At 42.8% G+C, this 13,756-nt stretch overlaps 1 protein-coding gene across 1 annotated transcript; it reads left to right on the top strand.

Annotated features, from left to right (window-relative positions):
- Positions 1–463: 463 nt before the first annotated feature.
- lfng (LFNG O-fucosylpeptide 3-beta-N-acetylglucosaminyltransferase) lies at positions 464–8,229 on the top strand. The gene is made up of 8 exons (XM_085271733.1): positions 464–1,020; positions 4,832–4,880; positions 5,101–5,203; positions 5,282–5,435; positions 5,530–5,615; positions 6,016–6,181; positions 6,270–6,355; positions 6,441–8,229. The coding sequence occupies exons 1-8, from the start codon at positions 610–612 to the stop codon at positions 6,505–6,507; spliced, it is 1,122 nt and encodes a 373-aa protein (XP_085127859.1). The 5' UTR covers positions 464–609; the 3' UTR covers positions 6,508–8,229.
- Positions 8,230–13,756: the final 5,527 nt, after the last annotated feature.

Here is a 13,756-nt window from a genome sequence, read left to right as displayed (position 1 = left end):
CAGAGCCAAAATCTGAATAACAAGTGTTCAGGAATGGCCAACTGTTTAGTGGCCTCTCAAGGTCAATGGAGAACAATGGAGGCTGTTTGTCTGGTGAACACCCGGTTCACACTCGGGCGAATTCAAATAGCTTCACTTTGAAAAAGAAAGAAATTTAAAGAGGGGAAAAATAAGCGTGATTTCAGTGTGGTGAACAGAATCCTTTTATTAGCTGATGAGTCACAGCATTGTGGGGATGATGCACTTTTTCTCCAGGCGCAGTCTCTGAAACACACCTTTCTTCGTGACCAGCTGCAATTTTTGTTTTACTTGGGTCAAACGTTCACTTTCATGATATGTGAAAGGACAAGCTGCACTCACGCACGCACGCCCCGTTGCTGCATCACAGGCTGAACGCTGGCTTCACGGACCTCCCACGAGGCGTGGCCAAGTGTCGAAGCTTATATATATTCCTCGTGAACGTTCGCTCCTGTGTTATACAGCTATGCGGCGCTACTGAATTGGTGTTTGTCCTTTTGAGTTTCATTGAGGAAAAAAAATACCATATGGACTTTGCATTGGGAGTTCGTTTAGGCGCTTTATAGGTTTTAGTCGTATTTAGGTTTAATCATGTTGAAAAATAATGGAAAGAAGACCGCAATCTCAGTAGCCTGCACAGCATGTCTCTGCCTGCTGCTGCTGCTCCTGGTTGCTGTGCAGCATCACCGGGTGCAGGTGAGCGAGGTGACGAGCGAACGGGACATCGGTACGCGCTCTCTGCTCCAAGATGCCACGCCGGGGGAAGGGGAGAGCGCACCGCCCGAGAGCGCACGGGATAAGAAAGGATTCTCGGCTTACTTCACCAAACTGACCCGGGGACGGAGGGAGGTGGAGAAGCCCGCACGCTCGTTCGCGGACCCCCCTCCAGCTGAGAACATCAGCGCGGATGACATCTTCATCGCAGTGAAGACCACCAAGAAGTTCCACCAGTCCCGGCTGAGTCTGCTTCTGGAGACATGGATCTCCAGAAACGTGCAACAGGTAAATGGGAAAAATGTAGCATGGAACATTCAGCTCGTTATCAAAACACTGCGCGTGCACAATCCGAAAATTAAAGATTTCAGTGATTTACTTTGTAGATTATGTCATTGTTATTAAGCCCGCACTGCATAGTTGTAACAATAATCCAGTGTACGCATGCAGGTGATGATGATGTTTCATCGCTGTTCACGGTGCTTTATTGTTCCCCTTGTCACTAGATGACATACTGAAACGGCCACACTGTTCACCATGCTGAATTCCCTCTGCTCTGTCACTTTTTATTTTCCCCTGAGTGATGTCCCTGAGAACGGGAGCAGTTTCAGAACTCCCTCTTCTCCCCTTTTCTCAACCCCCCTCTCTCCCCTCTCTCTATTATCCCCCCTCTTTTGAGGTGTCCCTGTGAATGTCCCCGGTGCAATGGATGCTTCACAGCCACCGACTCCAACGCTGTCCCCCTTCCAGGGCTAACAAAGCTTCTTTCTGAAGGGGGAAGAAAAGCTTTCCCAGCCCCTTGTCTCCCCTCTCTCCATGGGAACGTGGGAGCTGAGTCTGGGTCAAGCTTAGTGGAGGGATGGGAACGTGGGGGCTTCGTTTAGGGGATGCCTGGGACAAAAGGGTGCATCTATAGGCTTGCTTATGCTGGGAATGAGCACGCTGAGTATGAAAATGTCCTTGAAAACCAAGCTCCTTTAGAGGGTGCACAAAGACAAGGCTGAGGAAACGGTAGCTAGTCAAAGTGATTTTATCCTACACCTCACATGCGCTTTTGCAGAAGTCGTTGTAATTTGTTTCGGCTACAGTCACATAAAGGCTTTCTTTTTATTCCAAGCAGCAATAAAGTTGAAGGGGATCTGTTTGATGCCAGGGTTTCAAATAATAATAGACTGTCACAATCACTGTGTGAAAAGGAGTAATGATTAGATGGAGTAGATCAAACCATGATCTGCAACAGCTGCTTACATGCGAACAGCTTCTGCTAATTGTTTGCAATTACTGCAGTGGATGATGTTAGTTAACCCATTTAAAACAGAATTATCAGCAGGGCTGAGAGGCAGGCAGCTGGTAGGTGGCTGCATGGACAAAAAGGACAGACTGAGCACCACAATGCATGAAGGAGTTCCTGGAGAAGGGGTGCCAGGTGGTCAGGGGAGACAGCACAATGGAAGGCCTTAATGCCAGCCATATGATGTTCATGAGTTCCCACCATGTACATATGGTCATCCTCTGTGATCAGATTTGATTCTCACGCTCAGCTGATGGACATCTGTGGAGTTTGCATCAATGTTGGAGTATCAGACACAAGGGACAAAAAGTATTATTTCTGTATAAGCAAGTATGTTTCTGCAGGCTTTTACACTTGCTTGCTTCTCACATCTGCTCAGTATGTGATCTGGTGGTGTTTCTGTGAGAACAGGGAAGGTAGATTATCTCTGTGATAGGTTTGTTGACACAATAGTGCTTGTGGCCTTCTTAATCTTTGAGCGCATACATAGCATAAATAACACTTTTGTAAATCCAGCTTGTTTGGGTCTTTATGCACATTGTTAATAAATGCTTTTGGAAAAAAAACATTCAGTAGCTGGGACTTTACGTTTAAAGTTTAATTCCTAACCATCCTCTTTACTTTCTCTCTTTCCAGAGTTCATTTGGAAATCTGGCACATATGAGCGTTTTTTTTTCCCTCCAGTGTGCAAAATTATTTCAAGTGTCTGGACAGCTGGCACTGACATCTTCACGGTGGTGTGCCATGCATTCCTCTCTTAAGAGTCTGATAATTAGCCAGCCGTCCAACAATGAGATCTTTTAGCATTTAGGAAAAAAAAACCCCACTTGGAGCTGCAGTTCAGTTATTCAAATGGCTTCAGTGTAAAGAAATAAAATACAAGCGGTCAGAAAGTGGGTGGATGTCATTAAGGAGGAAATCCTGCTGTTAATCTGCAACTTCTGATTTGGAAATCAACAAATGCATGTGTTTTATGCCATCAACTTATCTTTTACTGCATCCCTGATGAAACAATTCTAATCCTGTGTGATGTCTGCCAAATTATTAGTCTGCACAAAAAGTGCTGAAATGCTTTGAAAAGCTGGGACAAAAAGGGGAAGGAATCGGGGTGGAGGTGGATGATGGAAAAGAAGGGAGCCCAGTGCCCTTCCTTCCTGTGGAGCTGGAGGCAGCCAGCCAGGCACCACGTTCAGCTCAGACAGGGCCGTGCCAGACCTTCCTGTGATCAGGAGCGCAGCACCGCTCTTCTCCTCACCTCTTGCCCTCTCGCCTCTTATCTCTGCTCCACACAGGACCATCTCTTTTCTCTCTCTCGTGCATTCTTTTTGTTTCAATTAGTATTCCATGAAAGTAGCTCTTTTAAGTTTTCAGTGAAGGAACAATGACTAAGGAAAAAACTTCACTGGGAGATTTCTCTTTAGTTAACTCCTGCAGCTGTATGCAAATGCTGGCAAGCGTTTACCCAGTGGAGACTTTACCCAGCATGAAAACTCACAGCATTGTTCTATTCAAGAGGCTCTGGCTGTGTGTGGGGGGGAGATGACGGGGTGAAAAGGAGGTGATTGGCCACACACGGTTTTTGATTTACTAATCAGCAGTGAGAATCCCACCACCGCTCCTCCATCCACCCTCCTCCTCTTTCTGTCAGTAGCCAGGCAGCTCTGGCAGCTGCCTCAGTGATTAGGCTGTCTATTGAACGAGCTTTAAAGCAAACAGCGCCAGCCTCTGATCCCTTCACCAGCGAAACCACCACTGTTCCCTAAACAAATACAGGCTCATGGCTTTAGCGTTGAGCAACATCTGCTCAGAATTTGTTCCACAAACTGCTTGAGCAGCCTCGCTTTGTGTTGGGGGGAAAAACAAAAAGTAAACTGGAGCAACCGATGTTTCATTTAATTCAAGTAAAGTCAGCGGCCTGCTTATAGATGCACATCACAGATTGCAGTTGCTCAGCAGCAGGGCGATGGTGGTGAACGTGCAGGCATTAGAGCTCTATCTGTTAGTGAGGGTTAAGGGAGCATGACCTGGCATGTAGAGACACGTGGCGTAGATAGGATAGCGTGGTGTTCGGCAGGTGCTGCCTCACCTGAGGTGAAGAGTAAACAGACTACTGGCGGTTACAAAGCCTGGGGCCGGCCGCCTTTTCATCACCGCTATTCAGCAGCTCGCACCTGCTCTGTGTGAGTTGTCATAAAGAGAAGTCTAATCTCTTCCCGCTTCTTTTAAGTGTGTTCCTGTAAGGTGCCCTTTGTTCTTTACTCCTTTTATGACTAATTGCTACATTTAACAAGTGCCTGCAGTCTGGTGGTTTTAATTCTTCTAACGTTTTTGAATCTGTCAGTCACACAGATGCAAAGACAAAGAGACAGACATTTTTTTCCATGCTGCTGTTTTTATCAGCATTAATCATTTTGAAGCTCGGCAGCAGGTCCAGCAGAGCGACGAGGCTCAGCCACGGGATGTGATACATGAACGGGGTGTGTGTGTGGGAGGCGGACAGTCTGCCTCCTCCTTTGTTGTTTGTCTGGGATGCTTCGGGGCGGCTGCATAGTTGCCATGGTGAGAGTAAAATGCAGGACAAAAGGCCTTTATTAGAGCAGGAGGCTGTTTAACTCAATGCGTTTTCCACTGCATAAAAGCATTGCTGATTGATGCTAATCACACCAGCTGGATGTGACGGAGAGAGACTTTGAACACACTGTTGAATAAGACCGTGTGGCCACTTCACATGATCAGCGAGAGTAGCTATAATTTTGTGGTTCTAAAGGCCAAGTCTCCTTATCTGTGACTTCCCTTGTTTGTTTACAGACGTACATCTTCACAGATGGAGAAGATGATGAGCTGAAGAAGAAAATTGGTAAGTTTTATGAGGGAGCTTTCAAGTTGCCAACAAAGATCATTTTGTTTGAGAAAGGCACCATCAATGAGAAACCGAATCCCATTTTAAATGCCATAAAAATTTTGCTCTGAGCTTTTTGCCTCTGTGAAAGATGACTTTGAAATACACAGATGCTTCTTTGATGATGCCATGCCTTATGTTTTAAGCCATAACTCTGTCTCTTTCATGACCGCCACAGGGAGTCATGCAATTAACACCAACTGCTCTGCGGCACACAGCCGACAAGCTCTGTCTTGCAAGATGGCGGTGGAATATGACAAGTTCATCGAGTCGGGGAAAAAGTAAGCATCGCTTTAGAAAACGCTCACTTGTGCATTAGCCGAGAATGGCTTTGATCTAATAACTATTCTGTTTTGCAGGTGGTTCTGTCACGTAGATGATGACAATTACGTGAATGTTCGGGCCCTGGTGAAGCACCTGTCCCAGTACCCCCACACCCAGGACATGTACCTCGGCAAACCCAGTCTGGACCGGCCAATAGAGGCCACAGAGAGGCTGGGCGACAATAAGATGGTATGCTGAAGATTGTTGTTGATATCGCAGTATATATTTTAATGGTGACTCGCCAGATGGTAGCATTAATAACCTTTTCGTTCTCCTTTTATAGAAACCAGTGAATTTCTGGTTTGCAACAGGAGGAGCAGGTTTCTGTGTGAGTCGGGGTCTGGCGCTGAAGATGAGCCCATGGGCCAGGTAAGATATTTGTAATTATGCTGCACTAAGATTGCATTTGCCTTGTAGTGAACACATAAACTACAAAAACCCCCAAACGTCCTCAATAGTCGATCCAATGGATTACTACATTTGGAATAGTAAATTTCTAAGCTAAAGCCCAATAAAAATAAAGGCAAGAAGTAGTGCCCCAAATCCCCACCCACATCACAATGCCAACCTTGGGCGTGTCTTTACTTGGATCTGTAACCAGCTTGCAACACCCAGAGACTCTAGAACTGCCATTATAAGAAAGTAGGTGCAAGGCTTTAGGTGTTTCAGAGGCATGTTACAATTTCAAAGTGACTTCCTGTCAGTAGAAAGGATTCGTACAGTAGAGCAGAGTACACTGGCACTGACCAGGTGACTTCTTATTTTTTAGTGGCGGTCACTTCATGAACACAGCCGAGAAGATCCGTCTTCCGGACGACTGCACCATCGGCTACATCATCGAGTCGGTTCTGGGGGTCCCCCTGACCCGCAGCAACCTGTTCCACTCCCACCTGGAAAACCTGCAACAGGTGTCCAGATCTGAGATTCACAAGCAGGTGAGAGGCTTATAGGACATTCTGCATCCTCGAGAAAAGGGCAAATCCGAGTGAATGTGGTGTTCACGTTTTTGCTCTTTTTTTTCAGATCACTCTAAGTTATGGGATGTTTGAAAACAAGAGCAATATCATCAATTTGAAAGGAGCGTTTCCAGTAGAGGAGGATCCATCAAGGTGAGGGGCTGTTTTACTTAATTATAAGACGTATTAATTTAAGCACATTTTCAACATAGATCTAAGTCTTTTTCTTGTCTTCCAGGTTCAAGTCTGTGCACTGTCTCCTGTACCCAGACACCCCGTGGTGTCCTCCCCAGGTTCCCTATTAGGGCGACCGCTCCTTTCTCATCCTCGTCTCCGTCTTGCCTCGGTATCTGAAAGGCTCGTGGAGACCAGTGTTTGGTATTAGACCATGTGGCTGCTGTATTCTTGCTGCAGTGGTGCATGGTTTTTAATAGTTTTACTGGGCTGCTGTGCGGCCCGCCTCGGGACTCTTCCTTCCTCTCTGGAGCCAGAGCCTCATCCCGTATTATGGGGTACGGTCGGAGGACTTCAGCTCTGCAGGAAGTAGCTTTCATCGTTAAGCTTTGCAGGCAATCAGTTGAGCTTTGTGATGTACATGTTGCTTGTAAATGTATCTGCTATTCTCATAGAATGTATTGTCTTATATTTGAGCCTTTTGCCAGCTTTACATTAACACTTTTTTTTTTGCTTTTTAAAATGCAGAGCCCTTCAAGTCTATGTTTGTAGGCTTTGGGCTTTTTTCTCATTTAATTGGCTTTTTTGGGTATTTCTTTTGTATCAGATGACTCCGGACATTTGCTCTAATATGAAGATGTTGTTGTGCTTTTAAGTTAACAGTGTTATATTCCCCATAACCTGAGCTGGCAGTTGGCAGATTTTCAAATGCATCCTTTGGCGATCCAATCTGATGTGTATCAGGACAAAGCACTTTTCCCTTCCTCATAGTTTTGTTTTTATTTCACGAACTTACCTAGTTTACGTCCTCTAATGATATACTTCAGATTTGTCCCAAACTAACAAAAAAAAACAAAAATAACCCCTCAAAATCTCAACATTTGCTCCTTTTGATGTATTTAATAACACTCCTTGCATTAGTTACAATCAAGGAAAAGTAATGAGTGGTAGAGATTTTGCTTTGGGGTTATAGTCACCTTTGCTTTGCTTTGACAAGTCTTTTTTTTTTTTTTTTTTTTTAATATTGCACAGCTGTGTTTCAAATGGGCTGATGTTTGCTCCTCACCTCTGAAAGGTACAACAGAGAAGAATGTCGCTAGTCTTTTTAGTTTGGATGATTCCCATTCGAAGAAGAAAAGCAAGAGCAGTTTGAATCAGTAGCACAGAAAAGGAGAACCAGATGGGTAAACTGAGCCGCAGTCTATAATAGTTTGCACAAAAGACTGTTGAGCCTCTGTGTTGTTGTCAATATGAATGTTCCTTATTTACACATAACATCAGCTGGTTACTGTTGAGGCCTGCGAGGTGAAAGCGACATCAGCGTTTCCTCATGGAGGTGTCTGTGTTCCCTCTGTGTCATTTCTCACCCATATTGGGTTACGCTATACATCTTGATTACAGTATTGTGTACTGTGCCTTTGTTTAAATGAGTAGGGATTGTCTATGCTTAGAATGTAATTTCCCCCTTTGTGGTTTACATACACTTAATGACCTGTATTTTTTTTTTTTTTTTTTTTTTTTGTGGGACTGCTTTAAACTGTGCTAAATGACTGTGGTGTTTTATTCTCCAGTATCTGGAGGGTTTGACCAGTTCATTCCCAATAACTGGCTCCTCAGGGATTATGAGCTGATCCTGGTATTAACTACCATGGGACCCACGGTGGGACCTAAAACTCTGAATAAAAATGTATAACCACTGAGAAACTTTCCATTTTTTGGTAATGTTTTTATTTGACTGTCTTGCAAGCTTAAGATGTTACACTTAATGCTCACATTAATCCTATTTGTAGTACTTGGTCCTTTATGGACACTTGAACTTAAATCACACATTAAATCTTGTAACAAAACTGTCACTCGTGAACTCTGGACGACACTGGGAGATTCAAGGTTTTTTTTCCACACTTGTCCTTTCTCGGGAGTAACAGACCACAAAAGACAGCCTGTTTCAGATGACATATCAGTACAGGAAATAGTTTGATTTAGGTGTGGAAGCGGCCTTAGTAGAATCTGCAAGACACAGGATGATGATGATTTTCACGTTGCTGCATTTAGATATCAGACTTTGTACAAACAGCCTGGCAGGTTAAAGACCTGTGACTATGCTAAAGAGTGGTCTATATGAGTATTTCAGTTTTACTTTATAGCTGAGGCTTATTTTTAATTCTTCTGTGTGGATTTGATAGCTGTAGTACACATGACTTTACAATGAAAGAAAATGACCCTTTCAGCATGAATTGTAGTGGTTGTGCTCATGATACACATCCCCTCTACATTCAGAGATGGCTTTTCATAATCCAATATTCAACAGATATTACTATGATGAAAGAAGCAGCCGGAGGCCCGGGTGTTCTCAGCCCTCCCTGCACTTATCCGTGCTGTTATAGGGTAAGAGGAAGGGTACTTCTTAGACTGGCTGCCATACATAAAGACAACCATTGGCATCTACAAACAATTTAGATCCCCCAACTAACCTAAAACCACATGTTCTTAGACTGTGGGAAGACGCCAGAGTACCAAGTGAGAATCTACACAGGCATGAGGAGAATGTGCAAACTAGACACAGGAGCGTCCCGCGCACTAAATGAAACACAAATAACAGCTAAAATAAAACAAAACTAACACTAAACTCTATAAATCCAAGAATAACCAATGCGCAGTCATTCCAGTTATCACAGGAATGATAATGAACATCAAAACAGGAATCAGAGCCTAACCATCATCAAATCTAAGAGAACAACAAGACCAAACAGAAACCACGTAATTAAAGCACTCATAGAATGATTTTCTATTCCATTTGAACACTCACACAAGCCTCATTCACACACTCTGATGGATTCATCATGGGCAACTTAGGGTTCAGTGTTTTGCCCAAGGATACTTTGATACGCAGACTAGAAGTGTCAGATATTAAACCGCTGACCTTTTAACAAGCCACTCCACCTTCTGTGCTACAGCCACCCTGGTTAATATTAAAAAAAAGAGTCCAAAGAAATTTAAAACCGCACACACAACAAATTCTTGATTGTTGTGTCAGTTTAAATGTTTATTTATCAGTGGAGGTGGCTGTTAGATTCACTGTTAGATTGACAGGTAGACCAGAAGAGTTGTCATTTAAGGGAAATGATATGTTTTTGTGTGCTGCTATAACAAGATGTGATAGATTAAATGTACAGGAGTGGACTTTTTCATGCTGGGCTCAAAATAAAAAATTACTGGTGGGTCACACTTTCCGCCCTATATTTAATAATGTTTTTATGTATCAACAATATCAGCTTTGTCTGTAATGGACTCTTTTTACACTGAAGTGTTGCTATTTTTATCTAGTTTTTATTTTCCACCACTTGTTATGACGGACGGCAATTCAGTGTCTTCCCACAAGGGATTTAACATGTCAAAGGAACAAAAAGCCCCCCAAATTACTACTAACACGGGAACTTTTTAAAGAAGGCAGAAATCTGCCACACTTTATTTTCTGCACTGTGAAGAATGAAATATTAATTAAAACAACTTTTCTTTTTTCTTTTTTCTATCCTAAAATAAATAGTTTACTTGAAACGAAGCACATCCCGGCTGAACTCTGGGAGACACTGAACTGAAGATCCATCACCAAAGCCTTGCATGGGAGACAAATCACTCACAGCAAACATCCTCACCACAAACCATAATCACAGCTTTGTCTTCCATGGATGTATAGTGGGAAAAGCTTGAGTCTTTCATGTGTCTAAAGCTCATGTTCAAACACAGCAAGAGCCCTCTGCAACCTAAATTTCCCCGCTTCTCTTCTGTTTTAACTCACAAAACATTTCCAATTAATCTGCACACGGGTTTCACACATATAACTAAAGTGAGCAATAGAGGCACTTTGATTCGTAGACATTTATTCTGCTTCTTCGTCTTGCTAAGAGGAAGAGAAAGATCTGTTCCCTGGCACTGCACCCATGGGAAAAAGACAATGTGGCTTAAGTGCAAAACTCTTGTATTATTAAACTGTGAATGTGCAAACAGTAATTGGATCAGCAGCAGTTTGATCTTTTCCTGCAAGAGGGAAAGGTTTTTATATAAACAACAAATCATTAGAATCTCGGTCTAATCTGTCTTTAATCTTTTTAACCTTGGAGGAAAACTCAGAGTCGGTTGCAGTTTTACAGCGTTTTCCCAGTTGTAAATCATTAAAAGTACAAGTCAGTAAAAAAAGAAGTTTGGATGCTTTTACAAATTTGCCAAGAGAGGATTGGAAAACACCAATTCCTGGAGGTTACGTGTAATTCAGATCTCTGAGCAACTCTGAAACAATTATCACTGTTACATATTTTTATTTTGGTGGTTTTCCAATATTTGCCTTCCTTGCTATTCTAATTATATCCGTTACCAGCTAGCAAATGCAGGATAACACAGCCAGGCTGAGGCTTTAAGTGTATGCTATTAGCATTTCAATTTCCACCCAGAGCTTAGGCCAAGTCTTCACCCTCACACAGGGAGACTGATTGAACAGAGCTTTGTTAAAGAAGAGAGCGTGTTGGACACAAAATGTAGCAGCAATCAGACTCTTAGAAACTCTTTCTTTCATTCTTTCTCCCTGTCCTATCCCCCAGTCATGTCTGTCCCGTTTGTAGCAACTGAAAATAAAATAAATTCATAATTATAATAAAGGTCAATCAAATGGACCAATATGGCAAGGCCATGATGATCCACTTGGTAAAATAAATCCGCTTGGCATCTTTCTTGGCCTTAAGACAACAATTCTGATGGCTAAAGATCCAAACGGGACACAAAAAAAAGAGAAAAAAGAAAAAAAAAAGAAAAAAGAAACTGCAATATTTAACAGCTATAAATACTTTTGTTTTTGCAAAACATGAAAAGAGTGTGCTTACTACCTGAGTAATTAGTCCAGTAAAAACTGAATCAGGTACTTTGCATGTCACTGAAAGGCTCGTAGGAAATGTTGATGGAAAGTTTAGAATGACTGGTTGAAAGAGGTGGAATGATTTCAAGTGTTTTGCATATGTATGATGCGGTGACAGGTGAACGATTTCACCTGTCACCGCAAACAGGCACCTCAGGCGGAGCACCTGCCCGTCGGTGAACCGTGGTGAAATGTTACCCGGGGGCTGTTTCTCTGGGTTTGTTCACTAATAAAGAATCCAGTATCCAAAATGTCTGTTGCGTTCTGTTGACAAAACATAAAAAAGCCAACATGACTTGTGTTTGTCTCAGTTTGAGTCATGGTTTAGGAGAAATGCAGCTTCTCTGCCCACCCACATGTTTTCACCGAGGGGGAGAAACTGAATATAAAAACACGGAGAGTCTTGTCTGTCACCCATGTAATGACCCAACAGACTGAGAGCGGTTTTAAGTGTTTTATGACTCCTGGGAAAGCTTTTCACTCAGTTCAAAATGATAAAGAACTAGTCCACCTGGTATTTAGATGGCCATCCACAGTGTTTACCCTACCCTACCAGGTATGGAGCCAGGGTCAGAACCTCAGTATGAAGTGAAATGCTAAATGTCAAACACTCAACCGCAAAGAGCCTAAACAATTAAAGTAATGCAAAATCATCACAGGAGAAAAAATAAACAGACATTAAATTACTGACAACCCACAAAAAGTCACACAAAACACACAGATCAACACAAAGAGGCAAAACCCCAACCGCAACGACACACATTGGAACCACACAATGATCGAAACTGTGACCATGAAGACTTTCAAAACCACCACAGAGACAATAACAACAGCGACAAAGCAAGAATCGAGACAAGCTGATGCAAAACAACCAGAAAGACTTAAAAAGAAGCCGCAAAGAGAAATATAACAAAATTCAAAATGACTTAAGAGACACAAAATATCTAAAATAGGAATAAAAGAAATGTAAAGTTAGCTAAAGCCTGGGGATCTTTCTACTCTTTGTCATTGTGCGACAGCATTGATAGTTTATTTAATTAAGGTTTGTTTAATACACATTAGTATTTAGATTCGGTTTTTGATGAAGAGATGTCAGTATATTTCAGATCTAAAAGTGTCACAGGTCTGGAATGACGGAAACACTTGAATTAGCCTGTTAACAGTCTGTTTAAAACACAAACACCCCCGTGTGTTTTTTTACACCTCCTATCAGCGTTTTGAGAGGAAAATGTGAAATTTCACAACTCTGCAAAGGTGCTCCCCTCCTCGTGTTTCACTCATTAACAACACTGTAACTGTCAGTAGAATGGAAAACCCCTTGTGTGTGTGTATGGAAAAGGGGTGCTGGGAGTAGATCTGGTGAGGTATGGATGCTTGCCACAGAGGGACATTCCTCAGAGTGTAGAGGATTACAGCGACGCAGGCCACTCGCACATTGTCTTCGTGACTCTCCTCTGCTATATCAGTCAGTCTCCAATTAACAGCCTGCATTGTCTGCAGGATTAGGAGCGGCGGGACAGGGCCCGCGGAGAGATCTCACAACAACTGGCACAGAACTTAATCCTGCTCTGCATGTGCTCTATAGGCCATCCTAAATTGGGAGTTTACCATAATCCAGGTATCACATATCCTGGCAATGGAACGACTTGAACTTACTAAGCAGCACTCGAGTGGAGGGCTTGAGGAATGTTGAGGAAAACCAGCTTGTAGAGAAATCTTATCTCAGCTCTCATGTTTAAAAAAGTCACATAATCGTCCTGATTGATTTCCAACAGAAATCTTGTTTAATTTAAGCATTGACATTTTTACAAAATTGTAATTATATTTCTTTATTTTAGTTGGAATTTTGTCATCAGTATCTGGGCTTTATACTCTACTGTACTCTGCCATCTTCTTCTTTCATTTGTTTCCTTTAGAGGTCACCATAGTGCCTCTGTTTTATTCTCTTCAGTCACACCAACTCTCTGCATGTGCTTCTTCTCTACATCCATAAACCTCCTCTGTGGTGCTCTTACTCAGCAGCTAAATCTTCAGCATCCTTTGTCTACTGTGTCCACTCTCCCTCCTCCATGTCTAATCCACTCAACCTGAAGTGTCCCTCTGACATCCTCTTTCCTAATCCTGTCCACACCCCTACTTCCATCATGGTCGAACCGTTTGGATGCTTCTAGCCTTTCGTTCTCTTCCACCTGGTCTTCTGTACGTATAATTTATACATCTACATTCCCGGTCTTCATCATATCAGCCAGCTCTCTCCTATACAAGTCACAGTCCAAACTCCGTCCAACAATAGAACCGTTTCCAATGGGAGCCTGCTGATCAGCACCAACACCAGTGCTGGTTGTTGTTAGCTCAGGCATCAACCGATCCAGTATGGAATGCTCATTTCTTCATATTTGATTTGGCTAAGATCTGATACAACCCTCCTCCCCATTATTCTGGGCTTGGGACCAGCACTAGGAGTACACTGGCTTGTG

The sequence above is a fragment of the Mchenga conophoros genome, linkage group LG4 (assembly GCF_057382185.1).
Source record: "Mchenga conophoros isolate Kocher_MC1m ecotype Shallow Benthic linkage group LG4, M_conophoros_male_GT1.1, whole genome shotgun sequence".
Classification (NCBI taxonomy): domain Eukaryota; kingdom Metazoa; phylum Chordata; class Actinopteri; order Cichliformes; family Cichlidae; genus Mchenga; species Mchenga conophoros.
The sequence above is the reverse complement of the archived record's forward strand: the minus strand, read 5'-3'. Positions and strand labels throughout refer to the sequence as shown.